Source organism: Chroicocephalus ridibundus, chromosome 2 (assembly GCF_963924245.1).
Source record: "Chroicocephalus ridibundus chromosome 2, bChrRid1.1, whole genome shotgun sequence".
In the NCBI taxonomy this organism is placed as follows: Eukaryota; Metazoa; Chordata; class Aves; order Charadriiformes; family Laridae; genus Chroicocephalus; species Chroicocephalus ridibundus.
The window spans coordinates 47,892,299-47,914,481 of record NC_086285.1 but is presented as its reverse complement, the minus strand read 5'-3'; the positions used below and the strand labels follow the sequence as shown (position 1 = coordinate 47,914,481).

The 22,183-nt window shown below is 38.8% G+C and overlaps 1 protein-coding gene across 1 annotated transcript; it reads right to left on the bottom strand.

Annotated features, from left to right (window-relative positions):
• Positions 1-7,415: 7,415 nt before the first annotated feature.
• On the bottom strand, positions 7,416-21,965 carry LOC134510844 (prostatic acid phosphatase-like). The gene is made up of 10 exons (XM_063324069.1): positions 21,852-21,965; positions 20,430-20,525; positions 17,796-17,882; positions 17,018-17,170; positions 13,828-13,926; positions 12,786-12,881; positions 10,197-10,329; positions 9,028-9,110; positions 8,040-8,146; positions 7,416-7,572 (listed from the first exon to the last, which is right to left on the bottom strand). Exons 1-10 carry the CDS (start codon positions 21,963-21,965, stop codon positions 7,416-7,418), a joined length of 1,125 nt encoding a protein of 374 aa, XP_063180139.1.
• Between the last annotated feature and the right edge of the window lie 218 nt (positions 21,966-22,183).

The following is a 22,183-nucleotide window of genomic DNA, read 5'->3' as shown; positions in this document are numbered from 1 at the left end:
TTGTGATACTGGATGGCATCATTCAGGAATGTTTGAAAATATATAACTGCATTTTACAGAAAATCTTTGCTAATATCTCTTTAAAAATGAGATTTTTAACCCAAGACCAAGCATATGATAAATAGTTCTGCTTTCTGTGGCTTCAATCTTTCCTTTGGCATGTATACTTCACTACTGATTTTTTTTATGCCTAGAAGAAAGGGCACCACAACATCTTAAATCTCTACACAAAAGGAAAGAATACCCTCACTCATGTGCTATAGTGGTTAAGATAGGGTCCTGTAGGAATCCTGCAGGTAATCTGTAAGCATGTTGGTAGCATGTATTTCATTTGGGAATTTCCTTGCTTGCCTTGTATTATCTGCATTTCTACTTTGCATTTGGCAGCCCTAAACTTGTCATATTCTGCAACAATTAAATCCTTACCCTTTCCATGAAAAGTTGCTTCAAAATCAAAAAAAAAGAAATCATTCCTAAGTCAATATAGTTACAGTTGTCCAAGCATCATAATGCAAGTGGACCTAACAATTTGAATCATCTTTATGTTAATTTGTTTCCTTGGCATATATTTTAATTATGAAATTATGGCATTAAGTAGAATTAGCTTAAACACAATTGTCCATTTTAAGTGCCTGTGTCTATCTTGAAGGCTTGCTGAGGCATAGCTAGATTGGCTTTGAAGTGGACTGTTTGCAAAAGAACCTGTGCTTTAATGTACTCAAGGGTTACCTTAGGTAACTGCTGCTGGTGGAGTACAACCTACACACCGAAAGGATGGAAGTCATTGCAGTCAAGGCAGCCAGATATGGAAGTGCTGCCTGCACTCGTGAACCAGGCTGCTCACATGGGGACACAGCTCAGCTTCTGTCACTGACTGAATTTGCAGATCAGCGCTTAGCCTAGTTTGGATTTATCTGCAATCATTTTTTTTTTCAAGCTTTTTTTCAGCTGACAAAGGGAAAGAAAAGAAACATTTTGGTTTCCATAAAGAAAGTGACACATTTTCCAAGCACAATTTAATTGACAAAAGCAAAAGGCTGTCTCGCAGTCCCATGTTGGGGTGATTTCACCCAGTTGTGGGGAGTGGGAAGGCAGAAAGGAGTTCATTTGTGACACAGGAAGAATTAACATAGGGTGGTGACAGGACATGAACCTGTATCTTGCACTACAGGATAAAATGCCCTAAGCACAAAGTTACTGTTCTAAGGCAGGCAGGGGGAAGAAAGTGTCTACTCAGTGTCTTCTACTAATTTCTTAGTTTGTCCCAAATTTGTGACATTCTCCTGACTATGGGGCACTCAGAGAATTTCTTTCTGGCCTTATGATAAAGATGTTTGCCTGAGACATAGGAATCCTAATTTGCCTGCCAGGAGAGTGAACAAAACAGAGTGAACAGCAGTGAGAAAAGGGCATAAACCACGATTCATCTTCACTTTCCCCTCTGAAACTCTGCAGCCAGCTGGTGATTTTCTGGAAGATGTAGAGGCAGATCCTTTTGGTAGAGGAGGGATTTGAACTTGTGTCTGCCACATCACCCTATGTACAAAGAAGGTACACCTACTTGTAACACTCCCGTGAAACGAAGCAAAATTAGTCAATGAATTTGATCCATATTTGTGAATTATGTGGAGTTTGGTTTTTTCTTTTTTTTTTTTTTTTGGTAGTCACTCAGCTCAATAAATAACACAAAGAGAACAGGAGGTGTTGAAAATAATGAAAATTATAGTCCAGGCAGTCCAGTGCCACATTTTGCAGGCAGCACAAAATTACTGTTGCTTTTCTGTTGTTCATTCCCCATCTTGCTGACATTGTTTCAGTGTATGACAGGAAAAATAATGAACATCACAAGCAACATCTCATCTATATTACAGCATCTGTGACTATTCAGGTTATTGTATTGTAGCAAGTCTTCTTTAAAATATGACTTGACTGTCTATGCATTGTTTGTGAAAGAAGGGAGGGAATTGCATTTTCATGTGAACCTGCTTTTACAACATGATATAAAACCCCCCCCATCTTTTCCTTTACATTCTAAATCCAAAGCTGAACTGTAATTTTTTGTTCATTTCTTCTTTAAGAGGAAATGAAATAAAACTGTTTATGATTTCACACCTGCAAAAGACTATGGGACAGATTTTTCAAATGGAGTCAGCTGGTGCAGCTCTAGAAAAACATCATTTAGAGTGTTTTATTATTCATTCACTGACATCCCCAATTTATATTAATACAACAAGATCTGGGCTCAGTGTTTCAGCCTTTATGAACACTGGTGTTTATTTTTCCTTGGAGTAAGCAAGGTATAAAGTAAGTTTTCCTTACTGTGTTTATGTAGTGATAGTCCTATAGAAGAACAAAATATATTGTAAAGAATGTGTGTGATGGGGTTTCTGTTGAATAGGGAAGAGGAGAATAAAATGATTTAGAAATATCTTAATTTGGAAATTAAATTTGAGGTTTAATTTTGCTCAACAGAAATCAGAAGGTTCAGGGTACATTCACTGGGGCATGTAGCAGGGAAGAAAACGTAGACTGACGACCTGATGGAAAAGGAGGACCTTCTATTGGTGTTCATTGAGGAGAGGACTCAGCTGGGAGGCACTTCCATAGCTGAACTGAAGTCCTGAGGCTAGAGTCCAGCTCCATGGGCCCCCCGTATCAGACAAATCTGTGGGACAGAAGAAGGGTCTTCGTGCAGTTCTGAAAATTTTTGAGATGGATTTGGATGAGGAAGAGGGGGAGAAACTGAGAACTGGAGGCTAAAGAGAGTCACAAAGAATGTCTCAGCTCTATATTGCATTTTCTATGTGAGCCTTGTTCAATCTAGGAAACCAGCAGAAAAGTTACCCTTGCCTTTGAAAGGAGAAGAATGAGACCACATTTACAGCTCTTGAACTTCCCCTGCTAACATCTGGCAAGAAAAACATTAAAAGCAACTCAAGCTGGCACAGGTTCAGAAAAAGGAGAAATAGTAACAGGTTCAGAATAGAAGAGGATGCCTAGAAATTTGGTTTTGGTAGCCAAGGCCACAATCTTGTTAGTAGTCTAATGCTGATAAAGATGGAGCCTTACATTTTCCACTCTGTTTGTTTTCTTGTAGCAATGACTTCTTGTTAAGGGAGTTGCGATGATCAGCTGTGTGGTTTTGAGATTAATCATTTAAACAGCTTGCACTAACTCTCCCATGAGGTCTGTGAGATCTAGGAAGGCTTTCTGTAGGCGTCCATTATGAACGTTAAGGTAATTTAAAAAAAAACCAAGCTTGTTCTTTGCATTAAGAAGCAGCTAGATCTGTTTGTCTCATGCTGTTAGAAAACATTTTTACCCTTGCTTGGGTGCTATGGTAAAAGGGGTTGCATTTTTTCACGGGAGGGAATAATTTATTTTTATCTATGTGTTTGAACTTCTTTGCTGTGAAATCTAACTACAACTCTTCTTGCTGAACTGTGTTTCCTATGTTAGCTTAGGAAGCACAGGAATTGTTGCTTGGGCCCTGCTGAGAAGAGAATGGGCTTTTACAGTGAGAATTCTGAAACATATTCTTGCTAGAGGGGAAAGGGATCTTCTTATTCTTTTGATTCTTTTGTAGCTTATGGAGTAGCAGTTATCTGCTTATGATGTAGTTCTAAAAAGGAATATACATTTCATAGGCTTAGCATCCATTTTAAAAACCTGATCCAAGGAAAGGAAGCTAGAATGTAAAAATTTTCCGCATCTCATCTGTTACTCTTGTTCTCTTTGAAATGACCTTCAGGCAACAAGGCTGTTGACAAAGGTCCTATCTATCTGCTGTGAGAAAATAAAAAATAAAAAAAAACCTAGTTCTTCAAGCAAAGGAGTGTCCACTATTTTCAGAAGTTAGTTGTATCTGATTGTTCTGGTACAACTTCTGTAGGAAGAACATGAACTGTTTTCGCAATAGCAATATTAGAAAATGTAACTAGTGAAGGAGTGCCCAGCACGTTATGCATGTTTTAATTAGCTTGTAACTCTGGATTTTTTTATTTTGTGTTGCCAGGAGGATCTTTTTGTTGTTAATGTCAAGAACAGCATGGACTTACAGAGTTCCTTGAAGCACAGACTTTATATGATTAGATCAGAGTATACTATCAAGGTAACATAACAAATGGAAGGTGTTTGAAAAGCTATTTGAAACTACAAATGATTTTTCTTTTGAAATTGACACTTGGCCTTACTGTCTTTTTGGAAAGAGATAGAATGGCTCAATAGCTGAAAGCCTCGTTGGGTGAGCCAATTATTGCCTGCCAGGTATTCATGGTAGCCAGCCTGGCTGTTTGTAGGCTTCTCTTAGGTCTAGATCCATGGCACATTCTTCCTGTAAGTCTCACCTTCCTTCTGTATAGAGGTGGGATATTTGAGTATGTATAAGACGGAGAAAAGAAAAAGAAAGACATCTCTTAGGTAAGTGAACAGCCATTAGCTTCATTTTTGTAGCTTCTGGGATGTTTGTATAAAAAGCTTCATTATTTCTTGAATAAAATAAAGTATAAGGACACTGGAATGACTCCTCCTTTTGGGGACTCCTTTTGAAGCACCACTTCCCTGACCAGTTCTGGAAGTCCTTGTCTCATTCTTCAAAAAAGGGCAAGACTCCTTCAGAGGTGTTTTCCAATTTTGCTGTAAATTAAGGCTACAGCCCTTCAAATCAAAAGAACTACAATTTCATTCTTGAATGAGTTCTGCCAAAGTCCCTTTGGAATGAATAGATCTTGAAAAATTACTCTGGTTTCATATTGCACTTGGGTTTTACCACTTGATAAAATAAAGCGAATGTTCATGAAGGAGAAGTCACCGCTTTCTATAATTTTGATTTGTTTTACTAAAGAATATTTTCTTTTGATAGAAATCAGGAGTCTGTTGGTCATGCTGATGGAAGTTAATGAGAAATGTTAGACTGTAGTCACATCACAGCGTGGGAGGAGTGGTTTCATAAAGCTGATCACACTGAAGATCATGGAGGGAACACCTAAAGGTAAGATGTAAAGAGAGAATTGTTCTTAGCATATGGCCTCATTCTCCGAAAACAAATCTGTTAATAGTACCTCAACAAGTGGGTAGCTTAGACTAAGTGAAGAAGAGTAACAAATTGTGATGGAATTAGGAAAAATCTGTTGAAATGGTAAGCCAATCCACAATGAAACCTTCCTGAGCAGCCAGAAGAGCACAGAGAAATGTTTTATCTCCCTCCCAAATATGCTAAGCTGTCTTCACCTCCTATGTTCCACGCTGTGGTCATCATAATGTGGAGGAACCACATTGATTTATACCACCCTCAAATACTGCTACTCTCTTGTGTGACCTATAATAGCAATACTTGCCTAACCTCTGTATTTCCCTGTACTGAGACAGAAGCCCTCTCCGTGAAACTTCAATTATACATTTTCTGGAAACAGCTCTATGTTTGTGAATGGTGTCTCTATGGACAATAGCTGTGTAAAGTAAATTTTTGAGCTCTGTCACACTCCTGGGTTTTGTTGCAAAAACCCCACATTTATGGGCTTTTATTCATCAAATGCTCTGATGCATGTATAATCAAAATATTAACATATGCAGTAGCAAAGGACAATATTTGAGATTATTTTTGAAGAAGCTGAGAACAGCTGAAATCAGTGATGTTGCAGCTGTGTATGTTGGGTGTAAATGTGACCTGTAAACTCTTTGCATCACTCATCAGCTTGATTTAGCTTCCTGGTGTTAAGGATCAGCTGTTCCAGCCTATCTGCATTCACCGGGAATTGGTAATGCACAGTGGTTTAGCACAGTGCAGTCCCTCTGCCAGCCTTCTGCACTGTGTGGGCTGTGGGGCAGAGCGCCTTGGCTTTTCCCCAAATGCCACTCGTGCACAGCAGAGAGTTTGAAACTTCTGCCTGCAGGAAATCAGTTATGAGCCCCAAAGTTAGGATATGGTCCCAATAGTTACTGAGATGGAACCATTCTGAACCAGGGTAAAATACTGGAAAGTGTCAGATTTTGGTATGACAATATGGCAAATATTTTGATTGGAGCTTTGACTGTGATCTCTTTTGTGGTCCATGTGTATTCGGCGCTCAGGAGTACTAATGAAGGCAGTCATGAACAGTGATGCTTGACTTGGTGTAAAATGCCTGAACACCATCTAACTTCTACTTAAGCAAAATTTGAGAACTGAAACAATGTGCAGCCTTTGTGTTGAACTTAAAGGGTAAATATTTGTGTCTTTATTAATGCCAAATTTTTTATTATATGGTAGATAATTTTTTTGTTTATTTACTCGGTCAGTTACACAGTTTGCTTTGTGAAGGAGGGGAACTAATATCCACGAAACTTAGATTACTAAGCACCACGGTATAAACATGAAGTATTTACCACTATCTCCCATGACTGTACTAGTTGCTTGGCCAAAAAAAAAAAAATCATCAGAACCAACGTCCCTCTCTCCTTGACAAATTACCTTCTGCAGTTAAATTTGTTAATTTCCTAATATGTTTCCTAGGAATTTGTGAGCAATGAATACAGTCAAGAAATGTATTTAGTGAATCATTAGTTGCTAATTATTCATTCATTCTGGATAAACTATCTCCACTCTGTTCATGGATTCAAGATATTTAACAGGAAATAATTTGCAACCAGGTGAGTTGGATTGCCTGCATTCTTCTCGTCTCTTGACATTTCAAACAGTGATTCAGAAAGCCATATGGGATTCTTAAAATGTTAGGTACAACATTCGATTGTGAAAAAAGCGGGGGGGCTGTTTGCTTTTCTTCTCCCTTAAGGAATATAGAGCTAGATACAGGAGAGACAATGTAGTTCTCTGCCTTCCTGTTCCCTCTTTCTGCAAACATAAATATCATCAGTGGTCGAAATGGAATTTTAGACATCCTAATATGGAGATACAGACAACCTACTAGGGAATGTGTTAGTATGCCAATGTGTGTCTGTGTGTGTTTGACATACGGGTAAGTACCAGTTTTCCATACTCATGTGTTTTGTTGTCTGAATGTCTTCTAAAATCAAGGGAATGCATAATGTTGTTAATCATCTCGGACAAATACTCTACAGTTAGAGAAGATAAGGTGAATTGTTATAATTCAGTGCCTTTGTATCTGCTTGCTGGGTAACTGAAGGTCTTTTTGACTGTACTAAAACAAAAAAAACCCGTGAAAAATAGTACCCTAAAGTCTAATCAGCCTTGATTCCATTTCACCAGAAAGTTGGGCTGGAATAGATAAATGGATCAATGCAGTAGAAATTATGCCCATGGGTCCAATCTGTCTTACTGGATCTGAGTATTTTTCATTTCAGACCAGAACCTTATGAAAATGATTGTTACTTCAAATGAGCTATTGGCAGAAGACGTAATCTTGACTTTACTTTTGGATACTTGTGCCCAAAGCATTTAACTTACCTCTTCTTATGTCCTACATCCTACATTCTCTTGTCCAATGGTGTACTAGGACAGGGGAGACCAACTGAGTAAATCTCTCCAGTGGACAGCGAAATTTGCAGCCAGGGAGAGTGAGGGGGTGAGGATCTCTCAAAGTATTGTTCCGATAGTACATTTCTATGGTGTATTGCCTGTTTCAAAATACAGAAGGGTCAAAATAAAGTTAGGTATGCAGAACCATACAGCCTTTCCACATTGTAGTGATTATACTTCAGGACAAACTTTTAGCCAGCTTATTTGTCTGGCTATTAATACGTATCATTGAGATCTTTTTAAATGATAGATCAGCAGGTCAGCACCAATTTGCATGTAGTTTTCTTTCTTGGTAGAGAGAGTCAAAGAATTAAATAGATAAAAAGGGTAGAGTAAAACCTCTCGTAACTGTGATGAAGAAATATATAGAGGGTTTTCAGTCTGTAGTGCTGTGATTCTGATACTGTCAATAACTGCAAAAATGAGTCCAATTATAATAATTGAAATCAATTTATAATCTTTTCCTGTGTAGTGAACTTTGTGTATCTAGTTTAATTTGTCTGGGGTATCAGTAAATTGCTTTTTAGAAAAAGAATATGTTAACAGTACAACTTGCAATACTTGCCCATTTTTTTCCTGGTAAAGTTCAAAAAAATGACAGGCACTGTAAGGAGGCAATTTCCCATTGAAGACATTCAGTGCCATCTGTAAGGCAACAATGGTGGCTGCATGCTGTAAATACAAGAAACCTTTAAGTAAAGGTCTATTGAAAATGATTGCACGTACCTGTTATTTAACAATATGTCCAGCACGTTATCTGTCAACATTATTTGTGTGGCCTCATTAGTACTTACCCTCTGCCCTCTGCAACCTTGAGCAAATACTGTCCTTTTATGGCAGTAAAAACTGAAATGCTGCATGTATAAAGTAGACACGTATATAAATATTTAAGAAATCTTAGTCACTTGCAGTTCCTATCAAAGTTAGTAGGAGCTGTTAAAACTTCTTTTAAATGAACTTATGATGTTGTATGTAAACAGTATTCGAGATCAGCTCAGTAAGCTCTTTGGCTGTTATATACCTGATAGGCCGTAATCTAACTGCGGTTTAGAAATAGTTTTTTACCGAGAACAATCAAAAAAATTCCTTTTCCAAGGACAGTGTTTGCACGTTCTAACCAAAAGTATAAAGACACAGTTGAGTAATTGCTGCCATAAGAACTTCTAAAATAACTGACTTTAACTTAATTTTCCTTTTTTTTTTTTTCTTTTTGCATCTGAAAAAGATGCAGGAAGAAGGAAGTTTGTAGGTTTGTTTCTAAATTGTCTTTGTGATAGAGGTTTAATTAAACATGAGGCATGGTTTTTCCAGTTCTTTGCTCAATCAAAACAATATTGCAATGAAACAAGCCATGACATCAGGTGGAAAACAGAATGCTGCAAGTTTTAAAGTAGTACCTGTTCATTAAAGAATGAAAATCATCCAATGATATGTAAGGTTAACCAAATAAAAAATGCCTGTAGATGTATTTCATGAAGGAAATAAAGTTTCATAGCTTTCACTGCGTTTAATAACTGCAGAAAGGGAGCATAAAAGAAACAGAAGGGACTCACCGCAGAATACATAACCATTTTTTGCAGGTGTGAAGGCTTTCTAGCGCCTGAGATATGCTTTAGAATAGTTTTTAAAAGAATACCTGAAAGAAAATGGAGAAGCAATGACAATGCAAGGGATGCTTGTGTTGACATCTGTATCACTTGTTACTCTTTTAACACAATCTGTCTTTAAATGCACCACATTTATTCAATTGACTTTATAGGTAATTTGTGCCGAGTGCCCTGGCTAATTCTATATTTTATATGAACATATATTTATATGAACAAATACTATATTTTATATGAACAGTGGGCCTATTTTGCTTCTGCTTAAAATGTTTTGGGGATCCCTAATAGCCTCAACAGCTTCCCACAGTGCATTCACAGCTGCTTTGTGCCAGCAGAACAGCGCTAGAAGAGCACAGTAATGAATACTACCCTCTCGTGTGTGTAACTCCATTGACTTCCTGATTTCTAGAGAAAAAGAAAGAGCACATCCTTTGGACTCTGGGCCTTCTTAAATTGTGTGGTTGTCTGTATTTTGTTAATGTTAACTGCTGAAAAGTTGTAAGACAAACTACACGAATTAAATCAATGGCTGTGCTTATATGTGTTTTGTTCTTGTAGCTCACAGAGCCTGACTGTACAGTGTCCATGTAAAACCACAACGAGGCCCAAAGGGCGACAGTGGATGAATGGAGGAGAATGAGTAATTAAAAAGGTATAAACTATTTTTAAATTTCAGCTACTATTTGCTGAGTTTAGAAGCAGTTTAGTAATCTCGTTTTAGTAATCTCAGTATTGGAGAGTATATGAAGACTGTTAGGCAACAAAGTTACCATCCTAGAAATTATTACAAATAATATTTTGTTAAGTAAGTTAAGCATGGTGGATTATATTAAATTCAGACTTTATTCGGTTCAGCAAGAATGTGTATATTTCTTTGGATTTCTTATATAGTGTAGCCAGAGCAGCACCACCCTTATAATGTTGGATTAGGATATTCATAATTCATATCCTCACCATCTCTCTTCCCATTAATCAAAATGTTTCAGTGCTGATCACCAATATCCACATCATGACATCTTTCATAGTTCTACTATGGAATTGGTAGCATTGTTTATTATATACCCTTTTTTCTTTCCTATTCTACTCTTGGTTTTAAATGGGGTAAGAATTCGGCTTACCTCCCTGCAAACGAGATTTTTGTATTTGTCTGTGGAACCCGAATTCCGCCCGCAATAACAATTCTGAGAGCTTTATCAGCTTGGTCCTGACACCATGAGTAGCCCAAACAGGTAAAGTGTAATTGTTAATATCCTACAGTGAAGAAAGAAAACATGGTGATTTTCTCACTGATTCCTACTGCTGAATGTTGTTTGTTCTGGCACAAAATGCTTGTCAGAACAAATTCAGAAAGTTTCACTCAAGTAACATTTTCTCTTTAAAATTTTTATTTTAATATAATATTTTATTTTAAATAATGACAGTATTTTGCACTTAGACAGCTACAGAATTCTTATTTATAGCATCACACTGCTTAAAACAAATTTGAAGGGCAGTGTTCAACAAGAAGAGGAAATACTATACTAAAAATTATTATGCAAAAAGAAATTGGCATTATGTATGCCAATTGCTAACGCAGTTGTAAGGTACAAAAAATTCACTTTGTGACTCTTTCAGCTGTCTACTGAGATATATCTGAGATCTTTACTGAGACAAGTCCTATATAAATGTCAGGATTTTAAGGGCTGGCAGCTGTGAGGTATAAGTGAGATCCAGAGAGCAAGTAGGAATACGTATAGCTGTAGTTCAGATGTGCCAGAGTATGAGGTATATGTATAGGGATTAGACGTATAGGTGGAATTCATACTGACATATACTGATGCAGTCCTGAAGCTAAAGTGGAATGGATTAGGGGCGCAGCCCAAGATATATTAATGGTCACAACTGTGAGAAGGAAAGATATGCTCAACACTCCTGGTTTGCACTACCCCGAATTCCTGTTTAAACAAGTTTGGTGTCTTTCCTTTAGTTCAGTGTAACCTCTGTGAACGTGAGCCATTGGACTGAGCTCACCAGAGGGAGCGTTCTTGTAATGAGTTCTAAGGAAAATGCCAACTACCTAAAGGATTTGTTTAAACAAGCGAAAGAATAGAACATCTTAGGTTAAACCAACTCAGGTCACAATGTATCACTTTCTCTTTTAACAAATGTGATTTGTGTCTTGAGGAAAGTATTGGCTAGTTGCATGCTATTTAAGACAGTGCTGTAGGCAAGCAAGCATCTCAGTCTCCAGATTACCTGAAAGTCAGATGACACTTAGCCAATAATAGCAAATACAGAGAGATGCATGCTACTGTAGTTTCATTACTTGTCATTAAAAAGCTGTTCAAGAAAGCTCTCTTTGTATGCTTGAAAGGGTGAGAGTGGCTTTTATGGAAGATTGATACCCCCAGAGTCTTCACTGAGTGGTGTGAAAGACCAAAGCTCATCAAATCTAACACACTAGAAGGAAAGCCCAATTAATTGGTTTGGTCTTCCAGCATTTAGCTAGGTACCTGATGGGAGCTGTCAATTTTGCACGTTTCTCTGGTGACACGGGTTTCTCAGTATGAAATAACAATTGAAATAAAAAGTTGTGGTCCTGAGTTGTGTGCTGCATTTGGAAAATATGGAAAGGTGACCTCACTGAAATTATAGTGATGTGTCCCAACAAGTTAACACATCATTTAACTTAAGGCCCTGGCGAACATCCCAGTCAAGACTGCTTTGACCAAAGTTGGAGCTTTGCAGAAACTGTAGGACAGAGGTAAACTCATTAGCATCACACCCAAATATTACATGTTGCTTGTGAAATCCACCTTAAAACTGCCTCAGTTTTCTAGGGGATTTCTCAGTATTGATGACCAATTTATCATTAATATTTGAGTTTAAAAATAATTATGCATTAAAGCATTTGTAGTGAATGCTGCCTGCAACAATAAATTCTTAACACAAACCTCTTCAATTTTCACTTGCTTCAGCTGAGGTAAGTCTAGACTTTGAAGTGACACGAAGTGGAATTTATTGCTAAATTAGGGGCACTCAGGATTTTTTTCAAAGCCCGGTCAGAGGTACCAGACCATGGGACCCAGATACCCATGACACCTGGGGACTACAGCATCCCTTTTGGTATAAAATCCATGCTTCTTTGTGATGTGCCTGGTTCCTTTGCTAAAAACAGATTGCCAAGCTTGTACAAATAGCCATTTGTGTCATTCCAGTGGCTGCTTAATTCCTGAAAATACTCTGACCACCACTGTCCATATGCAAATTATGACTTATCTTGCTTATACAACTTGCATAAAATCTTTGTGGAAGGATGCTAGTGTTTCTTTGCCAACAACAAATTTTATTCCTGTTTATCTCTGTGATAGTGTTTGGAGATGTAACAAGACAATTTTATCCAAAGGTATGCTTTTGCCTAATTCTCTGCACGCAGTCACTGACAGCATATTGGATTTGGTAGGCCATTGCTTTGTGTTCCTTATAGTGGCAGATGACCCACGGCAGCCTCACACAGTCATAGTGTCTTTACAGGATTTTCAGTTGCAAATTTGATGTTAGGTGAGGGTTTCTGGGGAAGAAGCTGAAAAAAGTCTTCAAAACTGTTGCGAAGCACAGAGCTACCCTTTTTTGGTGTCTTACAAACAGTTCAAATAAGAGCTAAAACCAGTTTTGAGAAAGTGTAAGTATTTCTATCGGACCTTGGGAATTTTCTTTATATTATTTACCTCATATTGTAAAGTGTCAGAGAGCTTCCAAATTCTTTCAGTGTTCAGCTTCTTCAATGGGTATCCTGTATGAGTGGCTAAAAACTTCAGAAATGGCTGGAATGAAAAAAAGCAAACTTGTAGTGCACAGGGCCTTTTTACATAATTTCTACACACTGCCATACTAGTACATAATTTTTAGAAACAAGATAGTCATTGCACTTTGCAATGTCAGAAAGGGACACAGTTATATGAGGAAGTCTGTCAGAAATCCAAAAGGTGCTTAAAGGAAGTGTGATAAACAGAATGATTCTGATGTTGGTACTGAGCAGAAGGGTAAATTTGGTAAAACTGTGAATTATGATTCACTTGCGTATAATACTACATGAAGGGGCAGAGAGGTCAGGGGTTAAAGATTATAGAAAAATAGGTGAGATTGATAGTGTCATTTTGAGTAAACCTGTGAAGAAGGTGGCTGCAGCAGAATAGACAAGTGATTACATACTCATAGCAAAGATTTTTATGGTGGAAAAGGAAGAAAGTAGGCAAGAACAAAACATAAGTGAACACCCAAGTCAAGACTTTGTGTGTGAGACATAAACAGGTACTTGACAAAAGCACTGAGGCTGTTAAAATCTGGGGAATTGAGCTGTGAGTGTTTTGTGGTGGAAGAGGAATCTGAACTATTATACGGAGTGTTACACAGAGACGTCAGAGGAGTTGCTTTACATGAGAGTAAACAGAGAGGTATTGAAGTGATTTGAAAGGTATTGGTGCTGATTTGATACGAGTTTTTGTTTTGTCTGCTCTCCTAGAAGGTGGGTGGACTGTTTTTCTGCAAGGTAGTCAATAATTTATCTTTTCTATGACTAGCAATTTTCAATTGATGGGTATAGCCCAGTCCAGCTGGATCTATCATGTTGTAATTGTTTTTTGAGCATGTTGTCTACACCCACTGTGACAATTAGAGATCCGGAAGGAGCATATTGACTGCCATTTTTTCAGCCTACCTGTTAGATAATTGTACATTTTAATTAGATTTCCAGAACTGAAAATACTTTACCCTGTACTGCTTGAATTGCCTTTGGAAATCCCGTGTTGCAAAGGTTTCTCTCAGAAGCTCATTGTATTTTGGGCAGTGTGAGAAAGGTAAGTATAGCAACTGGAAAGAAAATTGCAAAACATTAGTTAGGCAAGGTGCTGCTGCTTCCGCAATTCAATATACCTTTGCAGGATTGTTGTTCTGATTGGCTGCACTAGTCAGGACAGCTGAAAAATAAACTGGGAATGTAGTTTTCAAGGATATTCATCTTCAGGACTGTAAGAGTCATACTGATGACTACTTACAAAATAATCTTCAAATGTTCAGGGGAGTAATAGCTGCAGTAGTTCAAAGTTAAAGGTTCGTTTACACAAGATGAAATTTACCCCTTGACAGAAGACTAACACAAGCCCTCAGTAACTGCTTTGTGCTTGGCTTCCCCAGGGATGATTTGACTCATTGTGTTCAGTCTGCCTTTAAACATACCGCCACCTTTTTGCAACCAATTACCGTGCAGCAGCTGGGCTGCAATAGGAGTCTTTGTGCATACTCAGCTGTATGAAATGGACTTACCACAGCTTCATTTAGTCCAGCTAAATCATAGAAACTTGTGAAGTTTCTGTAACCCATTTTTGTCTTTCATTGTTTCAAGACATATGAAGGTTAAAGGTTACATGGGATAATTTAGGAATTTGTTAATTCTTTTACCTAAGCTAAGCTGACTTTATTCTTGTTTGAAGTTTTTTGTCTTAAATTTAAAAAAAACACGTTAAAACAAAATTTGACACTGAGATATTCTTAGTGTTTTTCTCTGATGTTCTTTTTGTCATTTTTACAGTAATAAAGGTCTATCTATATAGTCCCACATTTAAAAGAACTTTTAAAAGAACTTGAGAGCCCTGAAGAGATAATTAGTGTGGAAAGCTTCACAGCAGTTCCTCGATCTTTTTAGAAATATAATCTACCTATTCCAGAAGGTAGGAAAGTATTTCTGAATTATAACCATAGGTTCATGAACAGCCATAACTTTACCCATAAATGATGGACACTTGTTTTGGGTAGTAGGATATATGTGGTCTCAAGCTTAGCCTGCATATGTAGTAAAGATGAATAGAGTTAAAACATAAATAGTTGAAAAAAAGTATGAAAAATGTGTATGTGCTCATGACTTTATGATTTGTTTGAATAAACTTAACTTGCTCCCCTAGATGTGAATGAGATATAGCACCTGCTTGCTGAGTTTGCTAGTGGTGTTGGTACTGGCCAGGTATTCCTGACTGTTTGCTGGGGTACCACCATCTGTGACAGTGTCAGAAGCAGCCCCTGACTCTACGCCAGGCTGTGTGCATGAACAGGAAGACACGTATCTCCATATCTTCCATCTTCATGCTCTCATCACCCCGAGGTGAGAAACATTACTCCATGTCTCTGTTTAACCTGATTCCCCTGTCATCACAGACTGTTAACTTGACTTGTAAGCCCACACAATGTATCTTACATCACATGTGCAAACCTCCTCTCCCAAACTGTGACTCATGCTGTACACTCCTGATCTTTCATAGCTTTTTACCACAAATAGGAAACTCTAGCCCCACTTAGCTGCCCAGCTTTCCCCTCTCGGACAAGTATATGCAGGTCACAGACCGGCTATCCACACAACTCCTTACAGCTCCAAGGAGAGGAGTTGAGGAAAGGAAATGAGGTAATACATTGCCCTATGAACTCATAGAATCATAGAATCATTTAGGTTGGAAAAGACCCTTGGGATCATCGAGTCCAACCATCAACCCCACTCTACAAAGTTCTCCCTTACACCATATCCCCTAACACCACATCTAAACGAGTCTTAAACACATTCAGGGATGGTGACTCCACCACCTCCCTGGGCAGCCTATTCCAGTGTCTGACCACTCTTTCTGTGAAGAATTTTTTCCTAATATCCAGTCTAAACCTACCCTGTTGCAGCTTGAAGCCATTCCCTCTTGTTCTAACACTAATTACTTGTGAGAAGAGACCACCACCAACCGCTCTACAATGTCCTTTCAAGTAGTTGTAGAGAGCGATGGGGTCTCTCCTCAGCCTCCTCTTCCTCAAACTAAACAGTCCCAGCTCCTTCAATCGCTCCTCATAAGATTTATTCTCCAGGCCCTTCACCAGCTTCGTTGCCCTCCTCTGCACTCGCTCCAGCACCTCGATATCTCTCTCGTCTTGAGGTGCCCAGAACTGGACACAATACTCAAGGTGTGGCCTCACCAGTGCCGAGTACAGGGGGACAATCACCTCCCTACTTCTGCTGGTCACACTATTTCTAATACAAGCCAGGATGCCATTGGCTTTCTTGGCCACCTGGGCACGCTGCTGGCTCATATTGAGCTGCTTCTCAATTAGAACCCCCAGGTCCTTTTCTGCCAGGCAGCTCTCCAGCCACACTTCCCCAGGCCTGGAGCGATGCGTGGGGTTGTTGTGGCCCAAGTGCAGGACCTGGCACTTGGCCTTGTTGAAGCACATTCCATTAGCATTGGCCCATCGATCCAATCTATCCAAGTCTCTCTGTAGAGCCTCCCTATCCTCATGCAGATCAACACTCCCGCTTAGCTTCATGTTGTCTGCAAACTTACTGATGATACACTCTATGTCCTTATCAAGATCATCAATAAAGACGTTAAACATGCTCTTAAAGCTCTGAGTCCTCCTTCCTTTTCCCTTTTACTTTTTTCACCAACCCTCAAAGTGCATGCGCTGACCTTCAAAATGCATGAAAAACAGTCCTGTGACTTGATTTTCACTGTAATGAAAGTCCCAGAATAATTCTTTTGTCTTTTCCATTGGCTGTGGACTAAGATATGTTGAAGCGCTAGTGAGACTAGGTGTGCTTCCTCTTCTTACACAAAGGAAGTAATGTTTGTGACAAGTATAGGATTAATCTACTTCTGTAGTGGTTTACTCACATTATAGGTTAATTCTTTTTCTCTGTACCTAGGACTTCTCTTTTTCTTCCTTTTTTAATTCCAGCTCTGTGACATGTAAGCCCATTCCTGTGGAAACTCTTACCAATGTTTCTACTCAGCTTATTAGGCCTTTCTGCACGATGCTTGTAACATCATGTACTTTTCATTGCCTTTACCATGCCCTTTATCCTGCCCCTTCATCTCATATCCTAGGGATTTTACTAATTATTAAGGGAAAGCAAATGCCCCTACTTTATACTCACATTATCATGTGACAGTGGTACCATGTGAACTGGAATTGGCTGCCAAAGGATTCTGGGGTTCCAAATCTGGCCCTGTGTTGGTGGGTACAGCCCGGCAAGACTTGCCTCAGCACTCATGAGTGTGTGATCACAGTCAGTGCTTTGGACATAAATCTGAAGCAAGAAAAAAAAGAAAAGTTTTGGAAAGTCATTTCTCCTGTTTGTCTGTTTTTACTCTTAGTAGGAAAGAATGGTACTGGTACTGTGCTGGGGAAAATGGCATTAAAGTAGAGTGGGATGATGGACCATGAGAAAGAAGGGGGAGGGAGAAACAGTGAAACTGGAATAGGGCCTTGGAGTAAAATTTTGGTGGACAAGGGAGCTGCAACATGGTAGCAGTTCCCTTAGGAGTGCCAGTGAAAACATAAGAACAACTCCCTTTCACCATCTAGGCTGTGGGACATTGTGTATGCATTGAACAGCTGGACCCTAACTGAAAACTAAGCTGTACCTGCACTTCATGGAAGTGTAGAATTGGAGATACCTGCCACAGATACTCTGTCATAGAACAGTGAGGCATCTGAACCCAATATACAGCCTAAAAAACCTTTCACATGATTTTCACTTAACCATCAGCCTGAATAAAAGTCGAGCCACAGTTTCAGGCGTACTTTGAAATTACATTGAATTCAATGGGTATTAAGTTACCCCCAACTGGAGCAGGTTCAGACTTGCATGCATTCAGGAAGTCCCATTAACATCCATGAAAAACATCTTCCCTCCCAGATCCAGTACTTGCCTCACGCTGCTTGTATACAACACTCAGGAAATAAGAGTATCTCCTCCGCATGTACTGGCCAAGCTCATACTGTTGCTGTATGCCAAGCTGTAGAAGTAACAGAACAGTGTAAGAGGCTCAAGAAGTGTGCTATGCATCTATTGCTACAACCAAAGAATGAGATAATATTTCATATTATTTTGGTAAATGACCTTTTTCCTTTTGAAAGTGAAGGAGAAAAGAAGACAGGAGAAAAAACCAGTAAAGTTGCTGCATTTACGCTATTGGATAATAATTAGATATATCTTCCTGATGAATGCAGTTTTGCGTTTTGCTCCGTGGAAAGCTACATGTATCTTTATCCAAGCTAGTAAGACTGTCTGAGGGGCAGGGTGACTTAAAGCAGGCATAGAGATGTCCCAACACCATCTGTTTAGTTTCTGCTCTATTGCTGGCTCACAGCTGATTAACTGTGAGTGCAGACAGAGCAACCACCTGTCCATGAAATCATGTCCAGGATATGAATCCCATAGAATATCAACAGTGATTCCATATGGAGGCTACAGTTTTAGCTTAAGCAAGATCTTATTTTTCATGAAGAACAGAAAACCTTGAATAGAAGACTTCAAGTAAAAGTCCTCCAAGCCTGCAATGGTTATGGTTAATTATTATCAACAGTCTGAAACATTTGATTCTTGTTTTTCGCCTGATTATGTCCCCAGCTTTCAGCCACTTTCTTGTTATACTTTTGAATGACACATTCTTTACCATCACAGATCTTATTCCCAGTAAGATAATAATCAATAAGATGGAATCAAGTCACTTGCTTAATTTCTGCGTTAAACTAAATAGATGACAATTCTCTACTCTCACAGCAAAATGGGTTTTCCAACTTCAGCATTTTAGTAGCTCTTTGCTGAACATTTTCCAACTTACCAAGATAATTTTGTAAACACATGACATGAGAATCACATGCAATGTCTCTGTAATGGTCTCAATATTGTCATCTTTTTAATTGTACCTGGTGCTTCCTGGCCTAAATTGAAATATATTCCACTCTGCTCATGCAATCATTACTCTGCACTGGGATCTCAAGTATGGCGATTATTTATTTCTTCCTAAAGTCCTTTTCTAAGTCATAGGATCATAGGATAATTCAGGTTGAAAGGGACCTCAGGAAGTCTCTAGTCCAACCTCCTGTTCAAAGCACGAGTCAGCTATGAGGTCAGACCAAGTTACTCAGGGCTTTACCCAGAGTGCCAGACATGGCCCATAGTGTGTGTATGTGATCACCTTTTCTGTTGCTGGACTTGTGCATCCAGTTTTCTAGGGTATATGCTTGGCCCCAACTTGCTTAATATGTGTGTTATTATATCCTGACACCTGGGCCTTGAAGCCTTCCGTGCCCTGGAGCAAGCTGGCATGTAGTGCTGAACTTGCATAGCGTATATATGGAATGATTGAGCCACAGCTGAGTTAAGGCATAGGAAGCTGGTCTGTTACTCCTGTTTCTTCTTCAAGGGAGGTGACATGAGAGGAAACAGGCCTGACCTTGCATTGGAGATCAGTTTGGTCTCCTAAGAATGGCGAGGAAGAGGAACCCCTCAGGCACCTTGTTCTATTCTGATTTTGGTGGAGACCTTGCAAGTGACTGGTTCCCCCAGAACAGAGAAACATGTGCATTGTGCTGGACCCATTGGACATAAGATGTGTGAGCGAACTTACTCTAACGCAGCCTAACAGAGACACATACCTCACAGTCTACCTACACATGCACAATAGCCATTTATCTGGGACATTCGGACTTCTGACGCATCTAAACTACTTCAGTGAGGCTGCCTGGTTCCCAGAATCCTGGGCAAATAACTAGGGGATTTTTCCATCCAAACAACGTATCTTGGGGAAAAAAGGAATGAAGCACAGACACAGTGGGTCCTGTTGGTGGGAGCAGAGCAGAAGTAGGGTTAAAACCACCTAGTGTCCCCATATTCCCTTATAGCTTGATAGTACAGGAGTTCACCCTTGTCTCCATTCACAAGAGGAGGCAGCTAATACAAATTACAATTAGTGCAGAGACTCAGTTGTTGCAACTGGACTCTTCAGTGCCTTATCTGCTGCTAATTACCACCATCAGCTGATACTTGTGTGCAAGCTCAGCTCTGCTGAATTCCACCGATGCCTGCACTAAAATGGCTGAGCTTTAAATCAACTTTCCCTGGCATAGCATGAGAGAAGTTTCTGCTAGTACTGATCTTAGTAGTTCATGAGCTAGGAAGGACTCCTACTCAGCAGAGATTGAGGGTGGTCTGTGAGCGCTTAGACCACCTTATGCTACTGATGGTTAAAGCTCTGTGTTTCATCTCAGGTGAACTGCAGTGGTCATCATTGCCTGGCAGCTCCCAGAAGACCCCAGTCTGCAATCAGACAGCTCAACATACGCTGATATTGGACCAGAACAGGCTGACTCAGCATCATTTAAAATCAGCGACTGCTCATAGATGTAGCATCCTGGTAAGTTCTTTGGTTGTCCTTTTGGAGACCTGTGTATGGCAATTAATATGTACTTTTTCCAAGTGAAAACAAACTTACAATAAACAAATATCAACAGACCACATTCCAATATTTCAGTATATTGGCCCAGGTAAGCAAACTCACCGTGGTAAGCTGTCCATATCCCTGCTGCCTTGCAACTTCTTTGTGCTTGTCGGTTGGAAAAAACTCCTGTGGGGTATGATCACCATGTCGAAATACCTGATAAAATTGATGGAATTCCTTTCGCATTACTGGGAGTTTTGTGATGAATATAATTAATGTATTCAGAAAGAATATGCAATAACAGTAAGTACTGTATCTGACAGATGCTGAACATATTCATGGTGCTTTTCTTGGGTCTAGATAGCTACAATACCTGTTTGATTTATTTAGACAAATGTAACTCTTCTTTTTTTCCTGGCATTTGAAAAGTAATTAGCTCAAAAGCCATAAAAACTTTTAAATATCTTAATATATTTTAAAGAGGCTTTATATATTTTAGGATGTGTAGATCACAACATTAAATACACAGAAAACAAACAGAAACATGTAAGTAATTTTCCAGAAGTACTAGAACATAAATATTTTGGTAGGACTAACTGGGAATTCAAAAGGAAAAAGTCCAAACTACTGCTTTAGATACAGTTTCTGTGGCTGATTGCTGTGAAGCACTTTTTCTTGGAAGAAATTAGCCTTATAAAGCTACATGTTGACATTTTCATCACAAGAGGTGATGAAAGTGTTGTCTAATATCTAAATACGGACTAAACTGTTACTCTGAATACATTGAACCTGTTCTGGAATTTCACTTCAGATAAAAGATACATCTATAAAAATACATCAAGATTTTTCATTCTTGCAATGAATTCTTTCCTTGTCCAGCATAATTCTTATAGATATGTCATATAATTTTTAAATTTTAACACTAGATTTTTTTTTATTTCTTAATCCAAGTATGGAGAAATAAAATCGAAAACCGCAGCACAAAAAGTATATGTGATTTACAAGCACATGCAATGTTCAGAACAAGATTCAGGCTTCCTGCAAACAAATGGTACACCATAATCATTGCAAATAGAATTAGTTTCACAGCACTGGTTCTATGTTGCTTATTCAATGCCATTGTACACTTGTTTGGGTTTCACATAACGAAATTTATTTTGCATGTTAATCCACTTAAACCACTAGAAAAAGTGGAAACTCTTCCATGGCAGTGAGGTTTGTTGCACAGTTGATATTTATTTATGAAATCCTCTTTAACAATTTAAAAAACTGTAAAATGTGATTGCTCTTTTAGTACTATAAAAAAGCATTCTTTGTCAATCCAGAAAGTTAAGTTCATCTAGGACTGCACAAAGGAGACAAAATTATAAAAACTTGTTTAAAATCAAGGAATATTTTAGTACAATGCAATAGTGAATGTGAATATATAGGAAACACTAAAATATTCAAGAAGTGCCCGCTCCCCACTACCCTAGACTACAAGAAGAGCAGTAAGTGACAGGTTTTGAAGAAGTTCCATTTGCGTATGAACTCTCTACTTACTACGGACACAAACTTCAGTTTTCTTTTAGCTGTCGTTTGGTGAAGAAAGATGCAGAAAAGACAGAACATGAAACACAGACTCCAAATTCCACACAGCAGCTGCCTTGCTCTCATCCTGAGGGTAGCGTTCAGCTATTTTACACACCAAGGTCCCTGGCTGGATGTGGTGATTCAGTAGATATGTGGCTAAGAGGGGAGGAGTCAGTTGTGCACCGTGAAGTTCGAAAATGGGCTGTGAGCTTGCCTCCTCCTCCCTTTTTTTGTTTCTTGGGTTAGTGCTTTTCAGGGGATTCGTGAAATGAAAAGTGTATTTTGTGCTTGTACTCAATTTC